The following is a 22,225-nucleotide window of genomic DNA, read 5'->3' as shown; positions in this document are numbered from 1 at the left end:
ACACACGCGCACGCAACGCACGCCTGTCCGCCATGTTAAAATGTAACGTTCCACTGTTTCCAGCTTTCGTGATCGAGTATCCTGTCACTTTTCGTTACGTGTGCCAAGGAAAAGTTGTACTGTGTCCTTACGTGTGAATTGTTAGAAATTAAACCAAATATCGTTTCTTTTACTTCGTGATTACACTAATTTTAAGTAGAGAATAACTTTGGTACTTAAAACACTGTTTTATGACACTTGGGGTCAGTATGGAAGGGAATCTTCATATTGAACTTTCTAACCTGACTTGTAAGTGCAACTACGACGTAGTAGAAACTCGTTACCGTGATTTGTTGTCCATGACTCACTGCCATTAAAACATTCCGACAATCTTATCCGCTCGTCATTTAAACGGTGGATTTTACTATCTCAGATATCTCGTCGAAATGACTAATTGATACTGTACACATGTGCAAAAATACTTTCGCAACTAGCTTTTCTTACTGCTGGTAGTTGTAGGCATGTTTTTCATATCGATATTTCACTGGTCTCTGTCATGTTTCCATTCGGTAAATCTTGCGTGACAAAAATCGAAATTTTTCTAAACTCAGGATATCTCTGAGCATTGAATCTTTCTGTTGTTTTGATTTTAGGGCTGATAGAGCAACATAAAAAAATGAAGATCAATGATACTTCACTTGCCAAGCGGGAGGATACAAAATTCTCATATCAACCTCACCCTGCGTGTGCAATGGAAAGACATAACCATAGCAAATATAGTGACATCAAGCAGTCGTTGCCGTCAGGAAGAGTTCATGTGAATCCTAACTTCAAACCAAAATTACCTGGGATTCATATTAATCCTAGAATGGGAGCAAAGCCATTAGTTCACGTTAATCCAAACATGATTAGAAACTTTGCTACACAAAGTTTTGATGAGACGTCTTGTGGCCATGTAGTTGTTCGACAAAATTCAGTTTATGAATCCAAAGTGAAATCCTCTGTTCACGTCAATCCAAGATTAATGAAAGAACTTTCAGCTGTTAAAGAGAAACCAGAAAATTCAGCAAATCGGATGCAGAAATCCAATTTAGATTTGAAGACGCCTGAAGGCGATATTAATTTTATAGATCAATCAAAAACGAAACTAGTTAAAATTAATCCTACGCTAAATCTGGGAGCAAAGAGATTAAGCAATTCCAATTTAGTATTACTGTCCCGAAGAAAACTTGTGAGGGTAAAAAGATGTAGTAAATCGGGACCTGCGATTTCACCCTTAAATCCAGGGAAAGCCAGAAGGCTGTCTAACTCTAATTTGAGGAAAACTATGTTCGCCACTAAATACAAACTAGTCATTGAACGTGTGAATTTAAATGGTACCTCAAGTGCAGTTCCACGAAATCTCAAAGGTCGTCAAGCTGGGTTGAATAAATACAAAATCGATCGCACTCATCTTCAAAAAGTCAGGAGGAGATTGTCTATTGGTAAAAGTAGCACGAAACTTGCCAATAAGAAGGCATCGTAAGTGCTTGCTAATTTTTTAAACGGTTCATTTTTAGCGTTCATATTTCTACAAATTATCTCTTTTCAGAGGTTCTATGACTGGTTTAGTGCGGATTGGTGGAATATTATACAAATCTTCAAGAAACCAACTGGTTCGCAGCCTTAATGATCCACAACCTTCAAAGAGTATAAAAATTATTGCAATTCTTCTTTATTGCATGTTTTTGTTTTAAGTGAAACTTCTGACATTTGATTGAAATGTGTGAAATTAGATATAGATATAGTGAATTCAGCTCCCATTATGTATTGACTAACATTTTTTTTAATTATTGTTTTTTTCACTTGCTCATGAAATTATTTCAGGAAAACGTTGTGTAATAAACGTTAAAGGTGATCGATTTGTAATGGCTAGCAATGGTAAGAAACTCCGTAGGTTGTGCACGTCTGCGAATAACTCTGGAAATTTAAAGTGCCCCAATCCAGTGTCCCGAGTCGATATTGGCGGTATGACTTTTGTAGAAAGAGCACCCAATGTTTTAGTGAGAGCACACACTAAACGCAGCATTAGGTAATTGTAATTAATGATGCAACTTTTTGCTCTAATGGATTTTCATAAAAAAGTTACCTAACCTACTATACTTTACTTTCAGTACCAAAGTGAAGCAGCGGAGTATACAAATCTTGCGAAATAAGATGCGTAAAAATAATCAGCCCTGTTTGATATTCCAAAAGTTTGGGTATTGTGCCGGTCAGGTGAAGAGTACCTGTCCTAGACTGCACGACAAGAAACAAGTTGCACTTTGTAGAAAGTAAATTAATTTTTTTTTTCTATTTCGTTTTTTCGAACTGTGTTTACTTTTATAACATTTCGCCAGTTTTACTATCGTCTCTCAGTTTGCTTGTAAAATCATCATACATACAATATTTTTTGTTTCTTCATTGTTTCGCACATTATAAGTTAACGGAACAATACTTTGCAACAAAATTGTCATAAGTACTTTACTATCAAGACCCCATTCCTTTTGATACTAGCTGAAATTTAATCGTGGCTTTAGTTTTCTGCAGGGGAAATGCTTGCTAGATAACTGTCAGATGTCGCACGCCGTCTGCCCTGAAAAGATGCCTACTTGTAAATATTTTCTGGAGGGTTGCTGCAATCGTGATCAATGCCCTTATCTTCACGTTAAGGTTTCGCCCAACACGCCAATATGTACACAGTTTCTGCGAGGGTACTGCGTCGAAGCCAACAAGGTGAGTTTGTTTAATGATTTTGAAATTGGCTAGCGAAAAAGTAAAAACTTATGTATAACATGTCTTTGTATTTGAAACTTACTAACTAGCTCTTCAACCATACAAATAACTCCATATTATCATACACTCTTCTTTTCATTTAAACTCGATTTCACATGTTCTGACATTATTCTTGCTCAGAGATTTTCCTAATACAGGTAGTTCGAATGATACTTTTCTTCTTTTCTGTTGTCTACAAATTTTTTGAAACAGACATTTTGATCATTGGTCAATGCTAGGAAAGACAGAGGTGGATTGTAATGTAAATAGTAAGACTCACATTATCGTATCTGGAAAAAAATTTCTTGCACAGTGTAAACAGCGCCACGTGTACGTATGTCCGGAGTTTGAGAGGTCGGGAATCTGTGCGAAAGGTAAGTATTGTCCTTACCCTCACAAGTCCAGTTCAACCGAATGTAAACAATTGAACAAGTCTTTCCAAAGAAAAGTAGTTACCAGAAAAAAAATTAGCAAATCTGAATCGACTGGCGTAAATTCGTTGTGTACTGAAGATAGAAAACGATATTATGATGAAGCAGGTAGCTCAAGAGAGGATATAGAAAAAAAAAGGAAAAAAATTCTTAATAGTGTTCAAATTATGAAGAGTGTCAAAATTGCTGAAATGCCAGGCAATAATGAAGGACTACACAAAGCTAATGATAGTAATGAAGTGACCATCAATGAAAACAACGATGATTGTATTGAAGTAGATAGTTGCCCTAAAAGAATTCCCCTTGGTCCGCTACCTGCTTATATCCCGATTGATTAGTTAATTGCCAATTTTTGTCTACCAATGTTTACCTCTGATGATACTGTCTGGGGGAAGTTTTCATCAAATTAATTGTCAAAATTTTGTATCAGTTAATGATAATCTCATTAATTATAAGCGATTGTATGCCAGAATCAATCATCAGTGATCTTGGAATTTTTTCCACAGAGTAGTCTAATTATTTTCCACTGCGTTGACGAACATGTTACTTTGTAAATGATATGATGAATTTAATTGTTAATGAAATTTTATTGATATTTTGATATAACACGTAGCTTGTCCTCCCAGAGAGTAACTGCTCAATCTGTGATAATTGAAAATTGAATATAACGAATGTAATAGCGGTAAATAGCCTATACGTTCAAAATTATGTAATTATTGTTGCAAAGCAATATATTTTCTAATTTGTAATTTATGTATAAATAAGTACACAATAAAGATATTTGGCAATAAATATATATATTCTTATATGTATACATATGCATATAAATAAATATATACACATTATCTTTTATTTTCTTACCATGATAGTGTTTCATCTATTTAACTAAATTATTCGGTTGTGATGCATCGTAGAATTATATACTGAAACATATCATTTCTATTTTGTACTTTGTATTGTCAAACAACGAGCATTTTCTATTGCAGCAGTAATACTCGAAATAATTATTAGAAGAAGCATAGGAACCTCGCTTGCAAACTTTGATATATTAACTCCGGTAAGTATAAATTTAGCATTGCTTCATTGTATGTTATTCGTAGAAATTCTTGTATACTACCGAAAAGTGTAATTTGTCAATCAACTTTCAAGTGAGCGTTAGCATTCAACAATCCTATTTTTTGGGACAAAAAGTGTAGGTCAAGCAGCTCTTATATCGTGAATACTGTTACACAATTTTTTGTAAAATACGTATCTACCTATATTCAGACTTTACAATCCTGCTTGATATTCCATCACATCAACCCTGCTTTATATTAAAAATTTTATAGAAGTAGAAAAATTTCAATGGTAGAAAAATTTCGTATTCCTGGCTAATAATATAGTAGTGTCCAGTTTGTCTCGTGATTATAAGCTAACAGTATTGGACAGTGCAGGAGTAATGAAATATTTTTTTTTTCCACAGTCGATGAAACTGTGAGCCAGCTACCGAGCCAGTTTCGCATATCATCCGTTGACATGTTTACAGGGTTCAATCCTCTGAAGAATAACGCCTATAATAAAACAAAATGTAATGTACATTATGTTAAATTGGATTGAAGATGAATGGGCACTTCATCATTATTAGCTGCAGCTACTGACCCATCGCAGAGCATCACTTGGCATCTTGTGCACCCCACCACCGGCTTCTATAGCTTGGTCCATTCTCTTAATTACCATCCCTTTGTCCAACAGCCTTTGTCTTTTGTACGGTAGCCACCTGGTCATTTTGTGAATTGCCAATAACTCCCTCTGGAAGAAAAAGTATGGTAGTAAAAATTTGAAAAATGACACCTTAGTACGCAATTTTAAAACCTAAAACTGCATTATGTTGGCATAGTACCAGGTGTTTTCTTCGGAGCGATTTGAGCGAGTAAGGTGCTTCCTCGAACAATACTTTACATTCGATAATATCTTGGGTAGCGGGATGTCTGCCTGCACCCAAAGTAGCTATCACTTCGTTCCATTTTTCCCTTAATACCTGATCATCTATTTTATTTAGACTAGCTTGCACACATCTGAACAGAGGCTTGTTATGTTTTAGTCGATACTTGTGATCCAACAGCGCAAAGTCCAGTCTCTGCTGCAGGTCCCAAAACTGTGAAGTTAAGAATGTTCTTGGAAAGTAATACCCTATGGGCAAAACGACGTAGTTGGCCATAGGCAGTGCAGCAGTTAAGAGAAACGGAGTAAGCTTCATGACATCCTTTGGCATTGTGTAAAGTAACTGCAGCTCTTCTAAGGAAAGATTGTCTATACCGACACTCCGTTTTTTCTTTTGCACAGCAAAGTATAGTTTTAGATCTCTGTAGAAGTCTTTCGTTCCGATGCTGAATACTCTGTATACATGCATTGTCTTAGGAAAACTTTTTTCCAAACTTTTTTGAAGGTTCTTTATGTAGTCTGTGTATCTTGAGAACCAGTGCTTACGCAGGCTGTACACCTTCGAGTGCTTTTCTTGTCCTGTCGTAATTTCCCGTAAACGACCAGCGTTTTTGTACGGCATAAAAAGAAGGCACTCGTTCAACCCCATGGAGAAGGCTGAGCAGGGCGTACGTATGTTTAAATTCTTACCAATTATACTATACATCTTTGACTGGAGTTGGACGTCTCCGTCTTTTCTCGATTAATTGTAATCAGCTTAAGGATTTCATCATCTGACAAATTTTGCGCGAACAGAAATTTGCGGTCTTCTTCGAGGCTCCTTGGACATTCACCTGTCTTTGAGGTTAGGCGGGGTGTGCTGCCGGAGATGTTGGATTAGTAATTTCTTGTTTTCCTGCGATTTTAATAGAATATCGCAGTCTATTGTCTCGCAGCAAGCGTCCATCGCTTCATTACGTAAATCATAACGAGCTTAGGTTGCATTCCCTTCGGAATGAAAACCTAACAGTTGCTTCCAGCAGAAGACGCTTCATGTCTAATCTCTTATGTCACTTTCACGCCTATCCTACGATCGTTGCGTGAACGGAACTTTCTACGACAATTCGTCGCGCATCCCGCTTACCGTTTCTTCTTTCTCAGCTATCCTGCTACCCACTCACGACAAACACGGGTTTTCCTCCGGCGTAGAACGTAGAAGGACGCACTGATTATTTCGCCCTCGCGAAATCCGCAGCCCACGCACGTGAGTACTTAATTACCACTAGACTCTTCGCCTACGGCATCGAACGAATTCTAACCTGTGTATTATGAGCATGTATAAATAGCAGCGAGTACATCGCGCAAAAATATGTTGTTTGTCTTGCCTAGAAGTATTTTATACTTGGCAATCTGTTGCTCTGTTTCGTCCAATGGCACTGTACGTAATACATACGTACGATAATAATTAGTACTGGTGTCATAATCGAAAAATTTGTTATTCAATCCCTAGTCACCATCGCTTCAGTTCATTATTATAGGCACGTTTACTTTCGCAAGTTTGGATGCTATTTTGGGGCTATGCAAATACCTATAGAAGGCATGTCTCTCCGTATAAATAAATAATTGTTACCATAGTTTCGTATAATCGTATAGGGTAAAAGGTTATGTTATGTTCGTTAAAACGGCTGCTGTTCTTCATTATTGACCCTGCGACCATATTTACAATTCTTTTATTTTTCGATCAATGCTCGTTTTGATATACGTTCAGTTGATTGCCAACAGCTACTTCCTAGGTTTCAATACTCCTGAATCGATGCATTTTCTAATTTTCGAACCATGGCGTAAAGACATTAGTTGGATTAAATCTCTGTTATGGAGGTGCCTTGGTCGATTTCGACTTTGGCGTATATAATATATCTAAACATCAAAGTCTACGTATCTCAAATTCAAACAAGAGCTCAAGAGCTCAAGAGCCCCATTCTATACGCAACTCTGAACAAAAACACTCCAATACATTTTCATTTCACGATGAAATAAGGAAACGGCATATTGAAATCTACGAATTTACTACTGCGATTTCGTAGAGTACAAGCCACTTCTTTATTTCTGCGTCGAATGAAAATGTGTTGATGCATTTTTGTTCTGAATTGCGTATAGAATCCGACTATGACGTCTTTTTCGTCTTTAAGTCAATGTCGAAATCGACCCGGGCACCCCCCTAAGTAGCATGCATATAGTCACTCTGTGGATGCAACGATACCCCTGCGTACAATCAAGGCTGCAACCTTTCATACACCCGTGACGAACACACTGTTGACACGGGGCGAGATATTGTTTTGTTAATTTTGGATTACGAATTGGCACGAGTTTAATTGTACGTTGACTGTTATTACCGCTGTTAAACATAGTTTTGAACGCATCATGTGAAAGGTATATAATTATTCTTCTAGTTTGTTTTTTGTTTTTTATTTGTTTTATATGTGTAACCGGATTCAAATTCACGCGTTCAAATATAGACAATGTGCGTATTGTTTATCAAATGAGGCTTGTTTTGCTGCACGTTGCACAATGATTCGAATAAAAGCTTGGAATGTAACTGATTTGTACAGATGAAGGAGATCTTGAAAACCTCGAGTCATTTGTCGTAGGTATTTTACAGAAAGTTATGCAACTCCTGATATCACCGCAGTGAATTCTCTGTTCAGACGTCTGGGAATTGGGGATAGATACGAACAAAACGAATGCATAAAATCGAATAAGTTATATCACGCGGCGGCGTGTGTTGGGTATTGGACGGAGGCCAGTCGATGAATTATCACAGTTTACCACCCGCTGCCGTTCCGATGCGTCAGTCAGAGGAGTTGAATTTCTTCCTTTCTGCCGTTGGCATTCTTAGTAGGTATGTACTAATTTCTTTCAAATCTTGTTCAGCAAACTGTTTTCACAAATATCTATGTGAGTATGAAGTTGAAAGCATGAAACTGCATGAGGCGTTACGCTTCTAGAACATAATTTGTTTGTATCATTATTAATAATCACCGCGAATTTCTCACGTTTTATGTAAAATCTCACGATTCAAAGTTATTACATAATTCATACGTAGCTGTCCTCATTTTGGAGAGAAAAGTCGGGGGGGGGGATATGAGATATGCGTACGTGAGTTGCTATAATATGTTCCGTCAATCAGGCAGACATCATCATCTATTTTATACTTGTTACGCGCCTTCTACACGGTGTACTTTGCCGGGTATTTGATGGTTGTAAATAAATCGATATTGTACCAAGACACACACTACTTTCCTATCTGGTCCCCGTTGGTTTATCGTTAAACCGATAGATTAGAAAATGTTGATATGCCAGTATTGCGTTCTGCTCCGAAAAGGGAATGAATAACAAGTATGTATGACGTTTGAAGGCGACCAGAGATTCATGAGTAATATGTTTAAAAATTCCAAGTTTTCCGGAACTTGATTGCCATTAGCCGGTTGTCCAGATTTATACGAATGCCTGGATTGTTTGGCACGTTCGTATTTATTCACTCAGATATTACGTAATATTCAGGCCTTGAAGTGTTTGATAACTTAAAATTTTCTGCTTGTCTATCATACGACTATGATCCTCCTGATGATGCGCATAGCAAAAAGGCTTATACGATCGTGATAAGTTCAAACGTTGTAGGGACTCTAAAAGTTATCTTCTGCGTTGCCATTTTGAGAAGAGATCATTTGAAACGGAAAATAATTGACGTTAATAAATTCGAAATTGATTGATGATCTGAATTCTGTGATCGACCCTGCTGGCAACGAAAAAACAATAGTTACCTACCCACAAGTAGGACTTAGTATTTTAGTAAATTGAAGCAAAAAGTTTGAAACCGCTCGCTGAAGACAGTCCGCGACGAGGAAATAAAACTGTTTAGATTCAAGCAGTCCAAAAATACTTTCGAGTCACTTGATATCTGAATAAAGGGAAAAATCGCTGATTACTAACTGCGCGGTTTTTTCCTTGATTAATACAAATAAAATTGGGTTACGTTCGTAGAATTCTTCGTCTTGTCCCTTAAGCCCGAATTTCTGTAATTATACCTACGAAGCGGGTGAAAACCCGCCTGCGCCCTGTGACCGATTGTCCGCACTCAGTTCTCTATGCTCCTTCCTTATTCAATAGCCGTAAACTGGCGTAGACTGGCGTAAACCTGGGCTCTACTCTTGGTCCAGGCGTCGGCTCAGTGTTCTAGGATTCTTGGAGTGTGTCAGTGTGCTAAGGCCGGCTGACCAGGTCGGGTGTTTGCCCTCCCGCGGTCTGAGCGAGACTCTCGCGCGGTCATATTGATCCTCTACGGAGGCTGCGACGTCACGTTCCCGGAGTCCGCTTCTCACTGTCAGTATCGCGAGCGCGGCTAACACGAGTTACGACAGCATGTGACGTTTTGCACTCTGAAAAAAGAAACCCAAAAAACGCGTGTACAATATACATAGAAACAAAGTGCCCGCACAGATTTATCATCCCCGTTTCGCGCCCCGCATGCAGTAACGCACGGATCAAACTTGCCGATCTGGAATGATCCGCGGCAATGCCTGATATTCATCCCTGGCTTAAGGTAACGATTACATACCTGTAATATCGTTGCACTTTATCGCCTTGCGTGTAATCATGCCTGGTCGAACATTCCATTTCCATTGCCTAAACCTCGCCCGCAGCTTGTGTATTAGTTACGCAAAACGTTTTTCGCGCCCATAGTGTGCGTGTCACTCGTAAGTGGGGCTCTTCTCGTCCTATGCTAAATGACTAACGCGGAGAAGTGCGCTTATCGCGCCTAGCCAGCTCAATCTTTCGTTATCTCTCACCGGTTCGACATGCCTATAAGGGCTACAATCTACCTCTAGAACCGCAATTGAAAGGACGTTTCATAACTGCGCAGAGCACGAGATCCGACACTTTTCGTTCAGCAAATAGTCGGTTGTTACTGCGGTGTTATATACGGATCGACCTGGTAAATAGATAGAAATTTTTATAGTACAAGTTCAACTTTTGAGTACCATTCGTGACGTCATCGGTCACGTAATCTTATAATTGGAAGATCGTACGTAGGCGCGGTTCAAAACTAATTTAACGATCTCGTCGCCGATTTTGTCCACAATATTGTGATTGAATGGGTCAAACACACGCCCGTCGGCGATTTAAACTTTTGTTGAATAAAAATTTATCCTCAAAACTGAATCGACCCGTTGGAGTGTCATTGCAGTGCTGGAAGGCAGGTACAACGTGCCGACGTACCGCGGTAAGGCGATTCGATCCCTAGTCAGTCGAAACATCATGACCCAGTTCACGGAGCCCGTCGGATGTCTTAGTATAAAAAATCAATAGGTATCATGCTGGATTGTGGAGGCCTTTAAATTCTGTAATCGCTATGTTGAATATGCACGAGATCAACCCCTTGTGTGAACAAAGCCGACTAAATTTTCAAAATGTTACAGTGATACCTGCCTGAGCGAGCCCGCGGGGTCGCAAGAATCCCCGGACATGGCTGTTCAGATTTTGGACGCTGATCACCTAGCCATCAGTGCCATCGTCACCGTCGCGATGCAGTTCATCTTTTTCATCATTGCTGCGTCGTTCCAGATCGACAAGGTCACCGACTTTGCGGGCGGAACGAACTTCGTCATAATAGCTTTGCTCACCTTCTTCCTTGGTCAGGATGGAAAGGTACATTTAAATCTTGAGATTACCTTAACCGGATGCTCTCGAGCCTTCCAGTTATCGGGAAAAGCAGGTGCCGTACGCTCCGAGAGTATATGAATTTCCTGTTCAATTGAAGTATTCACGTGTTGCATTTACAGATATGTAACAAAGTTTGCACAGTGGGTTTGTTCCTTGGTCTTATACATATTGCATCTTGAAACTGTTCAACTTGGGTGATCAATTATATACACGGGCATTTTCATTATACGAAAGTTCTACAAATTTGTTGAAACATCACAATATCGCCCAATGAAATTTATGTTTTTAAACAATTCATAAGTGATCTCCAAACTAAGTGGTTTCAGATATTTAATGTTGAAATAAGTCGAATGAGCACGGGGAAGATAACTTCATCGACTATTTTTTCAGAATTACGATAGTCGGCAATTGATGGTTACAATTTTCATCTGTCTCTGGGGTGCACGACTATCGGGCTACCTGCTGTATAGAATTCTAAAGATAGGAAGGGACAAGAGGTTCGACGATCGTCGGAGTAACATTATTCGTTTCGCCGTTTTCTGGACCTTCCAGGTACGTGCAAAATATATCCCCTACGTCAGTTTGACGTACGTACGTACATCTTTGAAGAGCCGACTTCTAGCTGCTTAAACACAATAAATCTCTCGCTACTTACCTCCGATGAATATTTTTTTTTTACCTGAAATATGGCCGGGAGAATACCAAAAGTGATTTGAATCCATCACCAGTAATTTCAACAATCTTTATTTCAATTTATCTCTCGTACTCAAAGGAGGAGTAAAGTTTAGTGCGGTTCGACCTTTCGCCACAATCAGAGCCAGACCACCTCTTTAATGGTGCGGGGTCTGCAACATTTGTGGTACATGCGCATGAAATGTTGGAATTTTTCATTTCCATCGAAAAAGTAGATCGCCATTGATGTACCAGATTTTTTTACTATTGGTTCACAGGCGGTTTGGGTATTCGTCGTTAGTTTGCCGGTGATATTCATAAATTCTCCGCGGCACAAAATTCCACCGGCACCGAAGACGATGACGACCCTGGACAGCGCTGGAACTGGACTTTTCGTCATCGGGCTTCTGGCCGAGACTTATGCCGATCTTCAGAAGTTCTCCTTCAGATCGGACCCCGTGAACGACGGAAAGTGGTGCAACGACGGTGAGAAGCTGCTTGCTCGTATTTATTTTATCAAGTTATTGGTACGAAGTTGAACATCCTTCGGCCGATACGTTACGCAGACCCGCGATGACGGAGGCAACGCAGGCTTCTATTAATAACACCAACTTCTGATATCGATCGTGACTAGTCACGCCGACGGGGTTCGGTTTATTGATAATTACTTCGTTGGAGAGAGTGGCGTAATCGTGCCTATTTTTCACAGTGCCTTAGCCAGGGACTTGGATATTAAAAAATTAAAGAGATCCAGGGTTCGTACGCATAGAGAAAACCTGGAAAACCGGGAAAACTCAGAGAATTTCTTATAGCGGAACAAATCAGGCAAAATTCAAGGAATTTCGAAAAAAATTCCGGAATTTTGAGTCTGTCGAAGAAACGAACCCGTTCTTATACAAAGTACTGACGATCTTAAGAGAGAGGACAAAATTGCACTCAAAATTTTGTTTCATTATTCCTTACGGAAAATTGCAGGCTGTTTGTAAATTGATAGTCAGACAGTCAGTTTAGAAACTAGGTAATATTGAAGGTATTAGTATTAATATATAAAAGAATTGTCATTAATCAGTGGCATATGTCATGAAATGTTGCTAGAAAAATCCTATTTTCAGGCTGGAATACCCGGAAAAGTCAGGGAATTTCAGATTTCAAAAAGCGTACGAACCCTGAGATCAAAGATCCGAACGTCTTTCGACGAGAAAAGTTCCGGCCTTTGACCGCTCTTCCCGATTCCATGATTTGAGCGCTTCGTAAAATTAGATGGCTATTTTTTATCCCGCAGGATTATGGCGGCTTTCACGGCATCCAAATTATTTTGGTGAAATCGTCGTTTGGTGGGGAATATTCATAATTTCGTTAAACGTAATTGAGGGTGCTGAATACGTCGCCATCGCATCGCCTTTGTTCACGACCTTGCTCCTTCTATTCGTCTCTGGGATACCTCTGCTGGAAAAATCAGCCGACGAACGATACCGAGAGTAAGTATTATTCCGCATCGCTACGTTTAACTTCGGATATACGTATACTGCATCGATATTTTACTGACCTGAATCGACTGCTGGCAATTCTGCCAGTTCTCGGTATTCAACGGTAAAAAATCAGAACCAACGAATGACCAAAAACTAACAACCACGTTTCGTGCGATCGGTGATTAACGATTATGGGCTTATAAGAGACCGTCTTTGCAGTTGGTGTCAAGCGTTTGTAACAGTCATTGTGGTTTTTGTAATACTGTAAAGAAAAAAATGACGAACGGTTTGGCAAACGCGGAAATAGTTTTGGCAACGAAATTTTTATTTGGCTCAGCTAAAACCCGATAGTTTCAATGCATGCATACAGATATCTATATCATTTCGTATGTGTTTGCGCATTTGTGTGCACATGTGTAAAAATACCGACGAAGACGAGTAAAATGAAGTACCTTTACGGTATAAAACTATTCTTGACAATCACGCGTTACCAAACCACAATGGTGACTTCGGATAAATATTTAAATCCTTTGAATAAATGGGGCCTTTGAGTATGCCCTGTAAAAATAATATGTACTCGGAGGAGTAGAATTGGAATTAGCCATTTTCTCAGACCATGTAAGGTTAGTTATTGACACGCTTAGACCCAATTATTGACTCTTTTATTCGCCAAAATTATAAATGGATGGCATCAATTGTGAATTTCTCGATGACTAAAACCAATTGCTAAAGGGTTAAACACTACAAATCAATTTTTTGGTAATTTTAGAACTAAGGATCGAACAGACAACCAAAAAAACTCAATAATTGGGATAAAGTCAATAACTGGTACGCTTACCTTAATAAAGGAAATTCGCGACTCTTCAGCTCTTACAGAATGAATAATGATTCGAATTTTCAGCAATTCGGACTATCGGTACTACAAGCAGTCGACTTCTCCGCTGATCCCGATCCCGCCGTCGATATACGTCGAAGTGCCGTGGTTCCTAAAGTTCATATTATGCTGCGAGTTCCCGCTGTACGATTCCCTCGACGAGAGGCCCCAGCCGGCAGCGACTGAATCGACTTCGATCAGCAACGCGGCTTCCACGTAGCTGTAGCCGTACGTCGGGGGTCCAGCCTCGGCACCCGGCGTACAAACTGCCTGCACGGCTAGTACGGCGAGCACAAGCACGGCCCTCTGAGCTTCCGCTCGTACCCACGTCGTCGGTTTCTTCTACCTCGTCCCCGCTTTCCTCGGGCGAAGAAACCCCCGACTGGACGTTCAAGGCGATCGGAAATCTCCCCGCGCGCCAGTCACCCGCTCGACCAGATATCGCGGATTCAAATTCCGACGCTGCCGACGCCGGAAAATCAGCTGACGCGTCCTACGAGTCGTACATCCCGGCTGACAGACCAGGAAGAGTTCGATACCCGAAGACTCGAGCCCCAGGCTTTACTTTTCGGGGCCCCGTGACCGTCGAAGCGAGTCGAACCATGGTCGACAGTGACCGAAGCAGGGGTGCGAGGGGAGCTCAGAGGGACAAAAAAATGTGTAGACAGTTTGCGGTTGACCTGACGTCGACCGGAGGCAAAGAGGAAGGCAGACCTATACCCACCAGACAATCTAACTACGAAAAATCGAGCATGTCGTTCGAAAATCCGGGCTACTCGGGTCGCACTACAGGGTCCAAGCACACGGGACGAACCATCCGCCAGAGGAACAACAGCCCGCAAGTATCCTTCGAGGAAAAACATCTGAGTCCAAAACGAGTCGAAGAGTCCGGGAATACGGCGGCCTCAAGTAGACCCAAATTTTCAAGGTCGGCGACCATCGAGTGGACTTTTGAGGGCCCGAGCACCGCGCCTCCGTCTTCCGACTGGATCGACTCCTTTACGAGGCAACACGGACTCGCGGAGTGGAATTTGCCTCGCAGCCGCCGCTCAAGTTTCGCCAATGCTGCCAGGTCCAGTCTCGACAATCCGAGAACCGGTATGAAGCACAGAGTTCTATCAAAATCTCCATCCGCCCCAACTCACGATTCGAATTCCACTTCGGTGAAGGATTACGGATCGACAAATTCCTCGTTTGAGCACCATTCCACCGATCCTATACCCGACGTCACGGAGATTCGTGTTCCTGTTCACCAGACGCCGAGATCCGTTTCCTCCGAGGGTACGGAGAAACACGAGAAGTCGAACAGTTGGTCCAGAAAGCTCGGTATAACGGGATCCCAGTTTCTCGGTACCGGCTGGACGGTTTCCACCAAACGTTCTCCGACTTATCCGTTGATCCCACCCTCGTCGAAGTCTGAAAGGTCCGAAACCGCGTGTGAATCTTCGCTTGGAGATCCTGGGCAATCTGTATCGATCGAGATGACCGACACCGACGTCGATCTTCCGTCTACCGGATTTTCCGGTTTTAAACTTCGCGGTAAACTGAGGAGAACCTCTTCGTCGGAGACTAGCTGGATCACTGGAAATCAAGCGGGACCGAGCGCCGATCCGGATCCGGTCAGGAGACGAAATCATGCAATCACGAAACTCCACAAATCACCGAGTGGATCGAGCAGAAATCAGCTTGATACCGTTGTCCAAGTTAATCCAAGCGGGGGGAGCGGATGGCTGTCAATAGCGAGGAACCAACGGGCTAAAATAAAGAAGTGTCGGACTGTTGGTAAGCTTTATACGACCGTTAGAGTCGAGGATGACGACGTCAGTGTTCTGGTTACCATGGATTGACATTATTGACATTATAACGTGCCGAAGTAACTGTATACATTGTGATTCAAGAATTTTTATATATTTTCGCAGCATTTAATCAAAAGGGATTTTATTATTTTTGTTATCATTTTATTTACCCCGTTCCTGAGCGAGGAATAATTGCACACACCTATATTGTCATACGTTTTCCTCGTGATTATATCCAATTATGGTGCTACTTACGTACGATTACTGTATGCGAACGGATAATGCGCGGTCTGTACAAGCTAGGGTTGCGATGGGTCAGAACATGCATTAATTAGGAATTAGGAATGATTTTAAGCTGCATAGTAACACCTTGAATGATTTGTGACGATATCAAATATAAGGGATTTCGCAGATTTAATCTGACTGTGTGCACGAGCAGTTTATAGAATGAAGGTCAGTTTTCAAACGAAATAAAATTTTAGACGATTCCATGTCGCGAATAATATCACATATTGCAGACATGCGGAATAGATAATGTTGGAATACCCAGTTTAGGTATGATACATAGACTGTTGAAGCAGTTAGGGACTAGCAGAGATCACTGCACTTATTAGTCGACAAGCTAGCGTAATGATTATTTTAGTATTGTTCGTTAGTTTGTCGTTAATTAATTACATTGTTGAAAATTTTCAAGTATCTTCAAGTGTAATTCGCAGATTTTCCAACAAATCTCGTGAATGTGTACAAGAAATTTTCGACATTGTAGAAAGTTGATACGGCAATATTAAATAAACATATCTACAGTCAAATTTATAGCCGAACAATCTATTGTGAAATTAATATACGATAATTAAGGAGTTGCTAGGGTATGTATAGAACATAATAGAGGCGGTGGATCTCGTATTACTACTCCTATCGCATGGTTCGAAGGTTGAATATATAGGCATACTCGTAGTGTTAATTCTTGGAGTCGTCATCTCGGTAAATCTGACAAATATGTAAAAGTCGTTCTGACCGACCTTCAGAAATGAATCAGTGAGTACGCAAATTATTAATAAATAATTAGCGTCTAGGTATACGTAAAATAGGTGTAAAGTTAGATTACACTAGAAAGTTAGCTAGCTTATATCTTTACCTCGTCATGGTAAATTCGCATAAGAAAGAGAAGTTTTTCATGGAATATGAATTTCCACGATATTAACGGCGTTTTCGTACGTATTACGATTAATAATTGCTCCATATTTAATTATATCAACTTATACACTTTGGGAAAATGTACTTACTAAAGAAAGACTATAGGGTAGATCAAATTCATTGCTCAGCTATAAAATAGTAGTCCAACCGAGTCTGCTACTTTTACTTGCACTGTAAAAGTGTAAAAAACTTTCAGGAGTTATCAACTGGTAATTTTAGACTGCCATGCAAGCGAATTTTTTATCATCGAGAAAAGTAGTTTATTACGATTCGAAGCTTGTACTAATTGCATGAAAATCACGCAGGAAATACAAACAGATGGATGACGGATATTTGGAAATTAAAAAAGTTAGTGCCAGGCATATCTCAATGAAGGTGAGATGGTAAACACAGAAACTAATACTTATTGTCAAAAATTATCCATCCAATCAAAACTTCAGGTTCGTACCTAATTAAAAATCAAAATACTGGGATTTGACAAAAACTATCGTTATAATTATGAGCTCGAAAACTAATTTTATCAATCTGCGGTGTTATACGGCCCGACGAATCAGTCTGACGTGAAGAGTTTGAAAGGTTTATATCGTTACTATTCGTAACTTATGACATTGTTATCATTACATGTGTACATATACAATATTTATATAAATATATTAAGCTGCAAGTATATGCCTGGACTGCGTCTCTACTGTACATATATTATGGTATCGTGGTATAGTTATAATATTGTGCGAGATGATGACCACCTTACTTCCATTGTATGTAATAACTCGAGTTACAAATAATGTAATTTATGCGCCGTATCACGGTGAAATATTTATATATTATATGACATAAATTCTATTGAAAGGGTGAAAGAAAAATACAGGCTGTTATATAAAAATAAAACATTTCAAAGCACTACGTATATCGCTTACTATACTGTTTCATTTCGTTGCCAAACCGAGTAACTTTCAATTTTGGAAAGACGCATTGATCGCAATACTTATTTCTTCTTTATCGTCATTGCGAGTCGTAATAAAGTTTATTTTATTCCTTCGGTTAGTGTACAATTTCGTGATACGAATTGGAGATCAGTTACAGTCAGCGTTTCGGAGCTGTTTGAATTTCGGGTCAAAGCTGCACAGTGAAGTTGCAGTTATTATAGTGTTGCGGTAGTTCGCACGAATTCATATAGCCGTAAGTAGGTAGCGTAGAGCATCCTCGCTGCGCACGTGATGTAACAACTTGAACTGAACGCAGCGTGGATTTATTACGTTCGTGGGTCGTCACGTAAAAATACCGCGACAGGTATTTGCGTGAACCGTATACCGATTAATAAATACCAGAGTGAAGAATCGTCCCATCAAAAATGTTGTCGCGAATGTCTCTAAGGCTGCACAATCGAACGCTGGCAAAGACGTATAGTGTGTCAAAGGTAAGCGAGTCAAGTTACATTTTTTGAGGTTATGATCCAGCTTCGCAATGTTCCCAAATAACAAAATATGATTTCTTGTCAAGTGACAGGTCTTGTTTGATAATGCGCACGCTTAATAGAGTTGATTTTTGACAGGTTCTCGTTTCTCACAGATCACTTCACGTGACACGTAAATTTGAAAATACAGGATTGAAAAATTTCCCCTCTTTGGGGCTATCGCGACACAAACCTATCCTTGGAACAGCTTTCGTTCGATGTGCCAGCACAGTTGAGGATAAAATACCTGACAACCTCCTGCCGAACATACCGGGTATTATACCTTCATGTGTATTAAAAGCTGCTCTCAAGTGTTCATCAGACTTTTCTTCAAGCTTCTACGTCCTTGCCGAGAAACTGAAAAACAGAGAATGTTATCAAGACCCTGGGATTCAACAAATTTTTTGATACAATTGACTGACAATTTCATAAACTGTTTTCTTTGTCAGCCTTTCTTACCATAATTTCCAAATAACTTTCTGTCTGTAAAAATATAATTTCTTTTTCCTATCTTATTGTATTGACAGAAGATTTTGATTAACAATATTAAATTTTTCAGAACCTCCGTCACTACCTGCACCAGAAGTGGTAGATATTGTTCAGGGTTTAAGTGAACCACCTATTACCGCTCTAGGCCTAGGAAGCAACTGGCCACCGGGGCTCATTCAGTCTGCTTTAGAATACTTACATATTGGTTTGGGATTACCATGGTGGGGGACAATAATGATCGGTAACGCGGGCTGTGTATTTCACTATTGACATAATCTTTTTGTTATCACTTTTGAGTCTTTTATGCAATGAATAACATTACAGGCACCATATGCGTGAGGCTTTTAGTGTTCCCACTTGTCATTAAGGCGCAAAGGAATTCAGCAAAAATGAATAACTACATGCCTCAAGTACAATATCTTCAGGCTAAGATGACAGAGGCAAGAGAATATGGAAATGATTTTGACGGTATGATTTATAAATGACATACTATGGATTGCTACTTGTTGAGTTTATTAATTATTTGTAATATGTATCTAGCTGCAAGATACGGACAGGATCTTTACACATTTATGAAATCTAAAGGGATTTCTCCATTAAAAAGTGCTTTGGTGCCTTTGGTACAGGTAATGCATCAAAATTATTGTAACATCTTCCACATTCTTTTTATTTTCGTATTTTTCCAGTAGTTCCTTATATCTTGATCAAACTGTCTCATAATTTCTTGCAGGCACCATTTTTTGTGTCGTTTTTCATGGCACTCAGAGGTATGGCAAACGCTCCAGTGGAAAGTTTGCGCACAGGAGGTCTTTGGTGGTTTACAGATTTAACTATTCCTGACCAATACTATTTGTTACCGCTGATAACTAGCGCTACAATGTATGTAACGATAAAGATTGGAGCTGACGGGTTAAAACTGGATACTTTGGGACCTGGATTTATGGCACATGCGATCAAAGCAATTCCTATCATTATGTTTCCATTCATCATGCATTTTGACGGAGTAAGTTGGTAATTGAGAGTAGTAAAAAAAAATTGTGTTGCTCACTATCTTCATCCAACTTCCACCTTGATTTCAGGCTATATTAGTTTACTGGACATCGACAAATTTTATATCTTTAGGTCAAGCTATGCTTTTGAAGGTTCCATCAGTTCGAACCTTTTTCAAAATCGAAGCAACTATTAAGCATGCACCGACGCAACTTGCTCCCAACAAAGGATTTGTCAAAGGATTCAAAGAATGTAAATTATTGTACAATCGATTTCCAGTCCGTTCGGTTTGTTATTCTGAAATCCTTCAACCAAACTACCATTGTTGCAGCTTGGTCCAACATGAAACTGGCTGGGGCATTACAAGACAGAGGCGAAGCAGATCACATGGAATTTGAACGGGCTGGACGGGGGCCTGTACCAAAAACGTATAAATATAATCCCACTGCACAAACACCACCACCGACACGGATTATGGCCCGGAAACGGGATTGAGTTATTGTAAATATATTGTGATAATAAAAGGAAAACTTTAGCCATAACTTGCCATTTGTTTACTCCATCCATGATTCATATGAATTCCAATAGAATTTTTACATCAAAATTATACTCTAGTATTACATGTTATATACAAAACTGTACATTACTCACTAGTAAGAGTGAATTATTTTTACATCTAGCGGACGTAGACCATTTACATTTTTGCGGCAATGCATTGATTGATTACTTCAATAAGGTGATTATTTTCCAGTGCGGCTGCAACTCTTTCCTTATCTGCAAGCTGCTTGTTTACCGCTGTCTCAGAGGCGTGCGTTCCGGGCGTTATTTCCACATTCACTTTAAACCTTGATGGCAGGGCACGCAAAAGTTGGACTCTGATAGAGAGACCGATCAATGTTGCCATGCTGCAGTGAGGTATCGTAGGCGTGAATTTAACATGGACTTTATTGTGCTTATTATCAACCTGAAAGTAGCCGCATATCAGAATGAAACTCCTGGTCCATCGGGTTGAAGCTGCTAAAGGCGACCTAACCTAAGTAGCTACATACCTCTATAAGGCTTTGTTCAACAACGTTCAATTCCTCCAGAGTTAGAGGGTGTTCCGGATCGTTGATGTTGCGAATAAGGTCTGTAAATTGTCATGAATCTTAGATCCCTACGAATCACGTGAGCGTAAGGCTACGGGCTAAAAGTGCGAGAGGTTAGAATTACCGAATATTTCTCGGGAGTCAAAGTCATCGACAACATCCTCGTCTTCGTCCTCAGCTGTGATTTCCCTCTCATGAACTTTTTTATACAATTTTGGATTAGTGTTTTCTAATTGATCAGCCATTCTTTCCTTATTAATAAGTGCAAATCGTGCAAATCAACAAAGTACCCGATGGTATTCCGACACCGAGTTAAATGCGGAGCTATTATTTATTGTCAACGAGAATTAAAAAATTTTCGCGAGATGGCGCTGCTAAACGTCATCCCTAAGGTTCACCCTCGTAAGGTTATGCATCGCTGATGTGTATGTCATGCTGCGGAATACAGGGGCAGAGATTTCATCGCTGTTAAGTATTACCTACGTGGATCCCAACAATCGGAAAAGAATAGAAACGGATCGATTAGCAGAATTATGAATCCCATTTCTTTAAGTTTCCGAATTAAGCATGAGTCATTCCAATGAGACACTGTTCGTTTTAATCTGTTTATTCGTTTCTATTCGATTTTATCTGTTCTTTCCTATCCCGTCATATTCGCGACAATGCCACCTCTAATAGCTTGTTCGTTTCAATTATTTATCTAGAATAAGGGATGGCAATTATCAATCCGATTCAATTCTTTCCATCCGAATTGATTCTTTTCAAAGAATACGAAACATCCGTTTGGATAAAGAAATCGGAATAGATCGTATTGAAATTCTTAATCCGTTGCTATTCTTTTCCGATTGTTGGGATATATTTTTGCCATTTTTTCGATATATTCCACGTTAACGCACTGAATTAAAGAGCTGACGATAAACCTGGCGTGCCAAGTAACTAAAGAAATAACCATCTGAGAACTATGCAATGATTTTTGTAAGGAAGATTAACATTAGTTATAATGATATATGGACAAAGGATTCCACGTGGAGTCAGATAATTTGAACCCTTACTATTTTTTATTTTGTTGAAACTTTTTTCGCTAATAGTATCCTTACGACCAACAATTTTTTTCCTTTTTACTTTTACCTGAAAAAGTTTCAACTAAATTTCGAATGATTTGAATTAAAATTGTTTAATTTCGCATGGCATTTCCCGTATGCGTGTATATCATTTTCTGTTTGCAGTAGGTAATAACAACCGGAACTAGGCTGAGGCGCTTCACGAATACTCTACATTGATTCAACGTTGCAGGTCTTAAAAATAAAGAGTATCGAGCGTATGTTTCGCATTGTAACTACGAAAGTATATTACAGGTCTGGCTGGCTCTATACCGTC

At 39.7% G+C, this 22,225-nt stretch overlaps 5 protein-coding genes across 10 annotated transcripts; 3 read left to right on the top strand and 2 right to left on the bottom strand.

Moving 5' to 3' along the window:
- The first annotated feature begins 59 nt into the window (after positions 1-59).
- Positions 60-3,995, top strand: LOC124298361 (zinc finger CCCH domain-containing protein 3). Its single transcript, XM_046750247.1, has 7 exons — positions 60-288; positions 633-1,500; positions 1,571-1,668; positions 1,846-2,050; positions 2,133-2,291; positions 2,538-2,733; positions 3,086-3,995. The coding sequence occupies exons 1-7, from the start codon at positions 231-233 to the stop codon at positions 3,539-3,541; spliced, it is 2,040 nt and encodes a 679-aa protein (XP_046606203.1). The 5' UTR covers positions 60-230; the 3' UTR covers positions 3,542-3,995.
- LOC124298365 (LETM1 domain-containing protein 1) lies at positions 3,712-5,912 on the bottom strand. Its single transcript, XM_046750260.1, has 3 exons — positions 5,083-5,912; positions 4,842-4,991; positions 3,712-4,753 (listed from the first exon to the last, which is right to left on the bottom strand). The coding sequence occupies exons 1-3, from the start codon at positions 5,827-5,829 to the stop codon at positions 4,574-4,576; spliced, it is 1,077 nt and encodes a 358-aa protein (XP_046606216.1). The 5' UTR covers positions 5,830-5,912; the 3' UTR covers positions 3,712-4,573.
- A 319-nt stretch (positions 5,913-6,231) lies between these two features.
- LOC124298364 (uncharacterized) lies at positions 6,232-15,784 on the top strand. Of its 6 annotated transcripts, none has more exons than XM_046750253.1 (7): positions 6,232-6,366; positions 7,751-8,001; positions 10,580-10,808; positions 11,214-11,375; positions 11,774-11,981; positions 12,778-12,973; positions 13,866-15,784. In XM_046750253.1, exons 2-7 carry the CDS (start codon positions 7,910-7,912, stop codon positions 14,056-14,058), a joined length of 1,080 nt encoding a protein of 359 aa, XP_046606209.1. In that variant the 5' UTR covers positions 6,232-6,366; positions 7,751-7,909; the 3' UTR covers positions 14,059-15,784. The 6 variants fall into 6 exon arrangements, with proteins under 6 accessions (XP_046606209.1, XP_046606211.1, XP_046606213.1 ...); XM_046750255.1 differs by having other exon boundaries at positions 6,233-6,366; positions 7,762-8,001; XM_046750256.1 differs by having other exon boundaries at positions 6,240-6,366; positions 7,808-8,001.
- Positions 15,785-18,012: 2,228 nt separating this feature from the next.
- Positions 18,013-20,302, top strand: LOC124297685 (mitochondrial inner membrane protein OXA1L). The gene is made up of 8 exons (XM_046748959.1): positions 18,013-18,245; positions 18,381-18,555; positions 18,841-19,011; positions 19,095-19,238; positions 19,311-19,396; positions 19,501-19,773; positions 19,850-20,012; positions 20,092-20,302. Exons 1-8 carry the CDS (start codon positions 18,180-18,182, stop codon positions 20,253-20,255), a joined length of 1,242 nt encoding a protein of 413 aa, XP_046604915.1. The 5' UTR covers positions 18,013-18,179; the 3' UTR covers positions 20,256-20,302.
- Positions 20,292-21,191, bottom strand: LOC124297686 (MIP18 family protein galla-2). Its single transcript, XM_046748960.1, has 3 exons — positions 20,973-21,191; positions 20,810-20,889; positions 20,292-20,724 (listed from the first exon to the last, which is right to left on the bottom strand). Exons 1-3 carry the CDS (start codon positions 21,091-21,093, stop codon positions 20,455-20,457), a joined length of 471 nt encoding a protein of 156 aa, XP_046604916.1. The 5' UTR covers positions 21,094-21,191; the 3' UTR covers positions 20,292-20,454.
- Positions 21,192-22,225: the final 1,034 nt, after the last annotated feature.

The sequence above is a fragment of the Neodiprion virginianus genome, chromosome 2, assembly GCF_021901495.1.
Source record: "Neodiprion virginianus isolate iyNeoVirg1 chromosome 2, iyNeoVirg1.1, whole genome shotgun sequence".
Taxonomy (NCBI): Eukaryota; Metazoa; Arthropoda; class Insecta; order Hymenoptera; family Diprionidae; genus Neodiprion; species Neodiprion virginianus.
Note: the sequence above shows the minus strand (reverse complement) of the source record. Positions and strands in the feature narration are given on the sequence as shown.

Coding starts and splice junctions, on each gene's coding strand:
- LOC124298364 (XM_046750253.1), top strand. CDS start 7,910: ATGAATTATCACAGTTTACCACCCGCTGCCGTTCCGATGCGTCAGTCA. Junction 11,982..12,777: donor CGGAAAGTGGTGCAACGACG/GTGAGAAGCTGC, acceptor TTTATCCCGCAG/GATTATGGCGGCTTTCACGG. Junction 12,974..13,865: donor GCCGACGAACGATACCGAGA/GTAAGTATTATT, acceptor TCGAATTTTCAG/CAATTCGGACTATCGGTACT.
- LOC124298361 (XM_046750247.1), top strand. CDS start 231: ATGACACTTGGGGTCAGTATGGAAGGGAATCTTCATATTGAACTTTCT. Junction 289..632: donor TGAACTTTCTAACCTGACTT/GTAAGTGCAACT, acceptor TTTTGATTTTAG/GGCTGATAGAGCAACATAAA. Junction 1,669..1,845: donor TGATCCACAACCTTCAAAGA/GTATAAAAATTA, acceptor AAATTATTTCAG/GAAAACGTTGTGTAATAAAC.
- LOC124297686 (XM_046748960.1), bottom strand. CDS start 21,093: ATGGCTGATCAATTAGAAAACACTAATCCAAAATTGTATAAAAAAGTT. Junction 20,890..20,972: donor TGACTCCCGAGAAATATTCG/GTAATTCTAACC, acceptor GACAATTTACAG/ACCTTATTCGCAACATCAAC. Junction 20,725..20,809: donor TTGAACAAAGCCTTATAGAG/GTATGTAGCTAC, acceptor GGCTACTTTCAG/GTTGATAATAAGCACAATAA.
- LOC124298365 (XM_046750260.1), bottom strand. CDS start 5,829: ATGTATAGTATAATTGGTAAGAATTTAAACATACGTACGCCCTGCTCA. Junction 4,992..5,082: donor CGCTCCGAAGAAAACACCTG/GTACTATGCCAA, acceptor TTTTTCTTCCAG/AGGGAGTTATTGGCAATTCA. Junction 4,754..4,841: donor CAAGTGATGCTCTGCGATGG/GTCAGTAGCTGC, acceptor GTTTTATTATAG/GCGTTATTCTTCAGAGGATT.
- LOC124297685 (XM_046748959.1), top strand. CDS start 18,180: ATGTTGTCGCGAATGTCTCTAAGGCTGCACAATCGAACGCTGGCAAAG. Junction 19,012..19,094: donor GTGGGGGACAATAATGATCG/GTAACGCGGGCT, acceptor ATAACATTACAG/GCACCATATGCGTGAGGCTT. Junction 20,013..20,091: donor TGTCAAAGGATTCAAAGAAT/GTAAATTATTGT, acceptor CCATTGTTGCAG/CTTGGTCCAACATGAAACTG.